A 9454-nucleotide genomic window follows, 5' to 3' on the forward strand; every position below is an offset into this window, starting at 1 on the left:
ACTTGGAATGTGAAGGGACCACCAAGGTGATAAACTGGAAGTGACAGAGGTGCAGGGTAGGCAGGCAGGGTTGTCCAAAGGATGATGGGTGTCCTAGAATTCTTAAGCAATAAAATGACACCATAGTGTTGTTTCCTCTCCCTACTCCCCATTTTGTGTAGACACACAAATGCACAGATACACAGAAATAGGAGGAACCAGAGATGGGTTTCAGAAGTTCTAGGGAGCTTAGGATACTCTTAAATTTTTATTTATTTCTATTGTTGAGAATATATAGAGCAGAACATGGATCAATTCCACATTTCTAAATGTATAATTCAGTGATACTGATGACATTCTTTCAGTTGTCCAAACATTCTCATCCTCTTTACCTGAGTCTTTCCTCTCCCATTAACATAAACTCATTGCTCCCAGAAGCTTGCTGTTTTTGTTAGGTGCCATCCAGTTGATTCCAACTCATAGCACTTAAGATACTTGATTTCAGTCATTAGAGAGAAAAGTGAGAACTACAGATACCGAAAGAAACTACTGTACAAGAGATACACTTACATACATGGAGAGGGAGACAAGGACACAAAGAGTGAGAGAATCTGGTTCAAGTTAAAGTTCAGGAAATAATGGACTTTGTGTGATCGGTGATTAATTCCGTTTCCAGAGTTTGTCCAGTGGGGGAGGGGTGGCTTCTCACCCTGTTGTCACTGCTCCAAGCTCCCTAAAGCTCCTGAGGTACCTATTACATTTCTGTCTGTTGGCAAGGGACTAGGGGCTCTAGTAGCATAGTGGTTATGAGTCAGGTTGATAACCTCAAGGTCAGCAGTTTGAAACTATCAGCTGTTCCACCGGAAAAAGATGAGGCTTCTGCTTCTGTAAAGATTTTTTAAAATGTTTTATTGTGAATTATGTGATAGCTTACATAGGAGAACTTTAGTTTCACATTCATCCTATCATATATCGTTTCATTGCTATGGTTACAATCCCCTCCACGCATCATCAACCAACCAAAGGGTATACTCTGCAAGCTTGTCTCCCAGTTGTCAGCACAAAGCCCCTCTCCCCTCTGGGTCTAAAGTCCCCAGCTGCTCCATCTCTCCACGTCATGTCATCGTCTCTGCCTCCATCTTTGGCATCACTGCTTCTCTGGGTAGTGTCCTGCACTCCACTCTTCTCCCTTGATGGTCCCAGGGACCTCCACTCCTAGACTGCTTCTGTAAAGATTTACAGCCTCAGAAACCCTATGCAGGGTTGCTGTGAGTTGGAATTGAGTCAGAACTGACTCCATGGCACACCACCACCAAGAGACTAGGGGATTGTATAGCCTTCTTGCTATATCACCTTTTCCCCTTTCTGGAGTTAATAGGTTACCTTCATACCAAGTTCAGAGAGATTTTGTACTTGTGATCATAAAAATCTTGTCTGCACTGAGGTGTATGTGTAGGGGGCAGGGTATGAAGAATCTAGAAGACAACTGACTTTAGGGGATTTTGAATCTAATGAAAGTCTTACAGTCAGGATACAAATGTAGATGCTGATATAGGAAAGGGCAGAACTAATGAGACAGTTTCAGACAAATATGGATGGAAAGGTGGGGGAAATATGGCGAGGTGCCACCATAGAGTTACAATAGGTCATAGAGTTCCAAAAAGACTTTCTAGACAGAGTATTCAATGGGAAGGATTTGGAAAAATGGGAGCTTATAGGACCAATCAGAGAGTAAGGCATAGGAGAAAGAGAAGTCGAATGGTAAAGCCATGGAGATAGGACTTACACAATAATGAAGGACTGGAAAATTTTAAAAGTTTTTACTGAAGAGTCATCAGGAGATGTGAGACATGCCCCCATGGGTATCCTATATACAGTATTGGTCCCTGTAGGGCTGCAGTGGTGAAGTCTCTTGTACCTGGGTAGTCATTGGGCTAGAAGTGGTCTTTTGTTGTTGTGTGCTGGTGAGTTGGTTCTGACTCATAGAGACTCTGTATTGGGTTTCTGAGTCTGTGGACCTCTATAGGAGCAGAAAGCCTCATCTTTCTCCCAAGGAGTGGCTGGTGGATTCAAACCATCAACCCTGCAGTTAATAGCCCTATAGGTAATTCATTTAAGCTACCAGGGCTCTATTGCTGTTGTTGTTATGGGCTCCATTATTAATACCTCTCAAATGTGGCACTGTAGGATCAACACTGAACTGCGAACCATAAGGTCAACTGTTCAAACCCACCAACTACTACTTGAAAACCCTATACATGGTCGCTATGAATTGGAACCTACTTGACGACACTTAACAACAACAACAACCACCGTGGTGATGATTGAAGATTCCTAATTCGGAAACCCTTTGGGAAAAGTGTGAATGAACTTTCTGAAGAATAATGTTCTCTGACGTTAGAATCCAGGATGCCTGAGGTTTTCAGAGAGTCTGACCTCTCATCCTGCCAACATTTCTTGATTCAGCGCTGAAGTAGAAAATAAACTACATCTCCCAGCATTACTTAGTACTAATTTAGCGCACCTTCCGGGGATTTGAATATTTCCTCCGGAAGTGACCGCGCTACGCCAATCTCCTTCCCTAAACAATGTGGACTACGATTCCCACAGTCGGCCGTGCCTGAGGATGGGGTGGGGTGGAGTGGGGAAAGGAACCGGAAGCCGTATGAAGAGTCCGACCAGGTGAGGAAGTAGAGGCTGGGAAGCTGGGGTGTTGGATTCCGAATGGGGGCTCGCAGGACTGTTTGGGCAAAGTTGAGAGGAGACTATAAGTCCGTGTTTCATGGCCCCTCGATTCGACTGGGGCTCGCTCCCGCTCAAGGAGAGCGGAGCTTACGGAGCCCTCTGCGAGGTCTGCCAGGGCCAGACTTTTCCGTCGGGCGGAGCCCGCCGGCGTACGCGGAGGTTTCGGGTGGTACTTCAGCGGTCTTCTTTCTCCCAGGGGGAACGAAATGTTGTTGTTGTCGTTGTTTTTGCGTCCTCTATTGTGGCGCGGCGGGTTAATGCGCTGGACTGCAAAGTCAGTTTGAACTTCAGGGTCGGCTGTTCAAGCTCACCAGCCGTTCCTCGGAAACCCTATACAGGGTCGCTGTGGGTCGGAGCCGACTCGACGGCACCTAACAACAAAATTATGTCATTATTAATATGTTGTTAAGTGCCATCGAATCGGTTCCAGTCATAGCGACCCTGCGTAGCCTTTCCAAAGAGGGGCTAGTGGGTTTAACCGCTCACCTTACGGTTAGTAGTCCAGTGCTGATCCTACATCACCATAGTAATCTAAAGATTTGCTGGTTCCCTGAGTATCCCTGGAGCGTCCCCAGAGCATGGGAGCGGCTAGAGTGCCTTCTATTCCTTCTCTTACTGGATTTGGTGTCAAATAACTTTAGGTATCGAAACTTTTCGCTGTATCTACACCGGAGTTTATGCTTTGATTTTTAAAGCATCTTCCACCCCCATCACTTTGACTCTCCTGCATTCAGAGACCTGCATGCTCTTTGTATGGATCTGTACACTTGGCACAGAAGTGGTCATTTGGCCTTTGCCCTGCCTTCAAGACTATGCTCAGTCTCCCTAACATGTATGTTTCAAGAAAAGGTCTTCAACCAACTTCAGTCATTTTTGCAATTGTTCCATCTGATCTCCCCTCAGTCCTCTTTTAGGACTGTTGTTGGTAAGTGCTGTGGAGTCAGTTCAGACTCATAGCGACCCTGCTTAGGGTTTCCGATTTAGGACTGTAGGGGCAGAAAAAAAAAAAAAAGACTTTAGTACTTGTATTTTCAGCTATTCAGGCTCTGTTCTGCTCTCTGAGTGGTGAGAGCTTTTTGCAGAAAGTAGATGGACTCATGTCACCCTCCCATCTTTTATACATCATGTAATAAATACACTGTAGCTTATTAAGTTCCTCCTTTGTTAAGTCTCTGATTCTTGGTGACTTTGATATACTTTCCAAGTTCTCTCTTTGGGCTCCAATAGTGGTTTGTTCTGGACATTAAAGCTCAAATCATACTATATTACAGTTATTTGTCCTCTCTTGGTTTGTGAGCTTACTGAAGGGCTGGTCTACATTTTATTCATTATGACTTCTCCGCCAAGAGCTTGCCACAGTCTGGCATGTAAGAGACTCAAATACTGACAAAAATAAATGAATAAACAGCTGGTAGTAGATAGGGTGAGTTAAGTGACATACTTGCTTGAGATAGCCTACTAGTTAGAGATGAAATCAGGACTAGAATTAAAGTCAATTGATTTTCAGCCTGTGGCTCATGCTATCATATCGTCTTGAAACTGTACACTGAAAATAAGGCTCTGTCCACTTTTATGTGTCCCCAGCCTTGCTGTCTCCAGCATAGGTCTCTCTCTCTCTCAAGCCAAGGCGGTAGGCCTAATTTTAACATGTGAGGGAGATCCCATAGCTGATGCAACCAACCCACTAGTGTTGGTATTGCTTGATGTGATGCAAAGTGAGGTCACTTGATGTTATGAATTCTTTACAGACTCCTTCTCAGTTTTTGTGTGAGCCCAGATGGCTCTCAGTGGCTACCTAGATAGATCAGTTCAAGAATTCCTCTAGGATCAGGCTGGGAAGGAGATCCTAAGTTTGGTCCCACTTTCTTTTTTTTCCCACATCCCCTAGGCTAAGGTTGGCAACTGTGTAAGATGGATCTGGAAGAAGAGATCCCTCTGGTCTGGGGAAGGGTTTGGTAGGGTGGGAGACACCACAGTCCTTGCCAAAATGGAGGCCCAGATCCAATGGAAGCATATCCAGAGGCTAAGGCTAAGTCTATGAGCAGCAAGCAGAATGCAAAATGGATAACCGAGTCTTGAGTTGACTCAGTAGAAATGGAGAGGAATGTATCAGGACTTGGTAGAAGGTAGTTTGAATAGGACTGTAAATGAAGGAATGGAGAGAGCAGAGCAGGTGTTTGTTGAGTATAAAATAAGAGCTAGGACCTTGGAGGTTGTTGTTAGTGCCATCAAGTCGGTTCAGACTCATAGAGACCTTGTATAGGGTTTCCAAGGAGCAGCTGGTGGGTTGTCAATTCAGTGCTTATCCAACAGTACCACACCAGAACTCCCACGGAGGTACTGAGTGAAATTGAAGAAAGGAGTGCTCAGGTGTGGATTCTGGGGTGCCACTAACCATGGTGCCACATGGTTCTCAGTCTTCATGTTAAAAATACAAATTCCAGGCCCCACACCTGGAATAGGTGTGGGGTGTCTGGTAAGCTATGACAAACACTACCCTGTTTGAGGAGGGAAGGCTTCACCAAAGCAGTGATTTGAGCTGCATTTTGAAGGATGGATTTGATGGTGATATGTGGTGAGGTAGGGGACTCATGTTCCTGGTTAACTGAATTTGAGAAGTGTATTTGGCTGGGTTTGTAGAAAACAGCATATGCAAAGTTTTAGAAGTTGGGGGAAAAAAGTGTGAGTGGAATAGTCTAGGCTGAAGCAGTGTTTGTGTGGGAGTGAGAAGGAAGATTGTAGGGATTAGATTTTGTAGTTTACAAAATGGGCTCACGTATACTGCCCCCCTGGCCCCAGGTACATACAACACTGTTCATCTGTTTTATGTCACCATTATGAGGTGGCTATTATTGTTAGTATTTGGGTGAGGAAACTTGGGGCTCAGACAGGTGAAGTGCCCTGGCCATAGTCCAGCTTGTAAGAGTATTCTGGCTCCTGTAATCTTCCTGCTCACCATGATGAGTATTGAATATGGGAAAGAAACTAGGCTGGGATTAGGAAGAGCATGGATTATGGAATTGACAGTGTGGTAGATTTGACCAACTAAGGCAAGATGGTGTTAGTGGTTAAAAGTAGGGCTTCATTTCGGTTAGGGTTAGAGAAGTTGCTGTTCCACCCTACCTGTATTAGTCTATAGTTTAACAAGATTCCCCAGGTGATTCTTATGTAAAATCATGGGGAATCTTGTTAAATGTCCATTCTGATTCAGTATCTTTGGGGTGGAAAGGAAAGTTCTTTAAGCCGGGTGGGTTGAACCAGAATGAACCTGTTCAAAGTCCTAGATACTGGAAAGTGGGGAGGGGAAGAAGTGAGGTGAGCTCAGTTCTGTCTGTAGGCTGAGGGATGGCTTTGCCATGGTTTCTCAGGGTCCCCCTCTGAGCCCAGAGAAATGATGGTAGGGCCAGTGTAGGTCTCTCCTACTCCGGGGCTAAGGGATAATGGGGGCCTCTGTTCATCTCTTTTTCAGGTGACAGTGGTATGGCCCTGCCCCAGGCTTGCCCGTTGGGGCCCCTCAGTGAGCCTGCAGGTGCCCTGATGGAGCCCCAGCTGGGCTCTCATAGCCTGGCTGAGGGCTTCCTAAAGGAGGAGCTTCGACTCAATACTGAGCTGAACCAACTGCAGTTCTCAGAGCCTGTGGGCATCATCTACAATCCTGTGGACTATGCATGGGAGCCACATCGAAGCTACGTGACTCGCTACTGCCAGGGCCCAAAGGAAGTGCTCTTCCTGGGCATGAACCCAGGCCCCTTTGGCATGGCCCAGACTGGGGTAAAGGGTTTGGTTTCCCCTGGTGGGTGGAGTAGGAGGCTCCAAAGGTGGGAATGTTGGGTTGGGTGTGCTGTGGAGAAGTGTATGCATGACTGTGGACAAGTGTGGGCTCTCTTCCCCCCATCCCCTCTCAAAACACACATTGGCTCCTGTGGTCTCAGATACTCTCTTGGCCGGTAGTTAACCAAACACATTAATGGTGGTTCCATTTCCCCTGTGAGCTGCCGGCTAATTGCCTCTGAGAGCCCTTCCTTCCGCCAGCCCCAGCCCCACTTTACCTTGCCAGATGTCCCCTCCTCCTAGAATGCTGCTGGGGTCACGGCTGGGTCCTTGAGAGACTGGTTGGCAGGGGGTGGCTGTGGAAGAGATGCCGGCCCTTCAGGCACGGTGGGTCTTGTAGCTGAGGAGAACCTCAGCACAGAACTGGGCCCCAGGCTTGCCTGCTTTCATTTCAGACCATGAGGAGTGACTGCCCCTCAGTAGGGGTTCTTGGCACGTGGGAGGGAGGGGAGGAACCTTCAGGGCAGGAGGCTCAATCGTTTTTATTGACCCCAACTGGGTGATGAAAGATGATCAATGATGATCGATGGAAATGACAGCCTGAGGCTTGGGGCTGGCAGGGCACCCAGAGAGCAGTGGTCAGCCTTATCCTTGTGCCTCCTTTGACCCTGGCTGCCTTTCTGTCTTGGGCTGTCTGTCCATCCCTAGTGTTGTCCATCACAGCCTGTGTAGGGCCAGATATCCCAATGTACTCTTTACATTTGGTCCCAGTGGTTAGTAGAGATGGTGGTGTTAAGTGCTGTTGAGGTGGTTCTGAGGGCGAACTGGCAATCCAGTGCTTATCGTATAGCACCACACTAGAGGTAGAGGCAAATAAATAGAATCTGGACCACAACCCATAATGAAAAATAGGTGGACAGAATCAAAACAAAGACCCAAGAATTCTCGTCTCTGGCCTTTGGGTGGGGATTTGGGGGAAAGCATCCAGGCTGGAACCTCAAGGTGGAAAGGGATCAGTTGGTTCAGAGTCCAGGTGTCAGATCTGCACTTGGAAACCCTCTTATTTCTCTCTTTCCCCACAGGTCCCATTTGGGGAGGTGAGTGTGGTTCGGGACTGGTTGGGCATCGGGGGGCCTGTGCTGCCTCCTCCCCAAGAGCACCCTAAACGACCTGTATTGGGACTGGAGTGCCCACAGTCAGAAGTGAGCGGTGCCCGATTCTGGGGCTTTTTCCGGAACCTCTGTGGACAGCCTCAGGTCTTCTTCCGTCATTGCTTTGTCCACAACTTGTGTCCCCTGCTCTTCCTGGCTCCCAGTGGACGCAACCTCACCCCTGCTGAGCTACCTGCCAAGCAGCGAGAACAGCTCCTCGGGATCTGTGAGGCGTCCCTCTGCCGGCAGGTGCAGCTGCTGCGGGTGCGGCTGGTTGTGGGAGTGGGGCGGCTGGCGGAGCATCGGGCGAGACGGGCTCTGGCAGGCTTGATGCCAGAGGTCCAAGTGGAGGGGCTTCTGCACCCTTCACCCCGTAGCCCACAGGCCAACAAGGGCTGGGAGACAGTGGCCAAGGAAAGGCTGAATGAGTTGGGGCTCTTGCCGCTGTTGATGGAATAAGTGCCCTGAGGCCTGGGCATAGGACACACTCAAGGCCCCCACATCATTCTCAGCAAGCACGTGACTGCCCACCTGGCCTGGAGCACCAAGGTCTTCCTGGCCTTCCTGGTTGCTGGGAAACCTGTTTATTGATCTATTGAACTGTCTTCCAACCTCCCTTTGCAGTTTTCACACTACTCCTGCTCCCTCTCTGATTCTTGCAGTCTTCACCGTCCTTTGATCTGGTTTCTTTTGTCATGCAATACCTAACTTCACAGTCTATCAGCAGAAATTGGGCTTTGCTGCCTGCAAACTGCTCTACCTCACTGTTTCTTTGGAAGCTTCTACTCAGCTCCTAAGGTCATAGTTGCTGTTTAGAGAAAAGATCCTGCTAGGATCCTCACTCATCCTCAGCAAACAGCTGCCTTCAGCTGACCCCTTTCCTGACTGGGACCAGGACAAAGCCTGAGACATGGATGTTAAGAGTGCATTTCTTGTGGAGACAGGCTGAATCAGAGGGAGAAATCTGTATTGCAAAGTGGAAAAGGCACTGGATTTGAGTCAGAAAGCCTGGATTTTCATCCCAGCTCTGAGACTTGTGCACTGTGTCACATTAGACAAGTTGATTAACCTCTCTGAGCCTCAGGATCCTCATCTGTAAAAATGGAGGTCCCTACTCCATGGTATTGGTGTGTGGATTCACTGAGATAACATGGCAGTGTCCTGCATCATACCTGGCACGTGGGTGCTCATGACATCCTTTCCTTCCTTCCTTGCCTTTGGGTGGGAAGACATTGCTCTGCACTACAAAGAAGCCCCTTTCTCCTGAAGACCTTGCTGGGAAGACTCTGGGCCTCTGCCTGTGACTTGGGTGAGGGGCTGATTCTTTCCCTGCCAGAGCTGGACTAAAGACTTCACAAAAAATCCAGTCTATGAATTTTCAGTCTAAGCATTAAAAGCCCCTAAATCTTTTTTTGTCTTGTTACTTCTTTTTCCTCCTGCGTGTCTAGGGTAGATGGTTTAGATTTTTCTCTCCACCTCTCACTGTTTTCAAACAATTCCCTTGTGTGTGGGGAGAGGGGCAGTAAGCAGACCATTAATCATCTTACCAAAGCTCTAGGATCTCTGTTAGAGGTTTGTTCAATAGTTTTTCTGAAACATGGGACACTGGGGAACAGGTGGTAGGTTCTGATATCTCCAAGTTCTCATGTACGCAGAATGGTTGAATGGGGTGCCCCTTTGGTAAGAATTAAAAAAAAAAAAAAGAATCAAGTTGGATGTAGAGCAGGTTTGGAGACCACCCTAATGAAAAACTTAATGGCCCCAACCATCCCTCCCAAAGCCATCTCTACTTAGCTGGGTTCAGTGAC

The 9454-nt window shown here is 47.5% G+C and overlaps 1 protein-coding gene across 1 annotated transcript; it reads left to right on the top strand.

Moving 5' to 3' along the window:
* The first annotated feature begins 2617 nt into the window (after window positions 1-2617).
* Window positions 2618-8316, top strand: SMUG1 (single-strand-selective monofunctional uracil-DNA glycosylase 1). The gene is made up of 3 exons (XM_006869935.1): window positions 2618-2661; window positions 6194-6495; window positions 7578-8316. The coding sequence occupies exons 2-3, from the start codon at window positions 6205-6207 to the stop codon at window positions 8103-8105; spliced, it is 819 nt and encodes a 272-aa protein (XP_006869997.1). The 5' UTR covers window positions 2618-2661; window positions 6194-6204; the 3' UTR covers window positions 8106-8316.
* Window positions 8317-9454: the final 1138 nt, after the last annotated feature.

This window comes from Chrysochloris asiatica, unplaced genomic scaffold, assembly GCF_000296735.1.
Source record: "Chrysochloris asiatica unplaced genomic scaffold, ChrAsi1.0 scaffold00138, whole genome shotgun sequence".
NCBI classification, from domain to species: Eukaryota; Metazoa; Chordata; class Mammalia; order Afrosoricida; family Chrysochloridae; genus Chrysochloris; species Chrysochloris asiatica.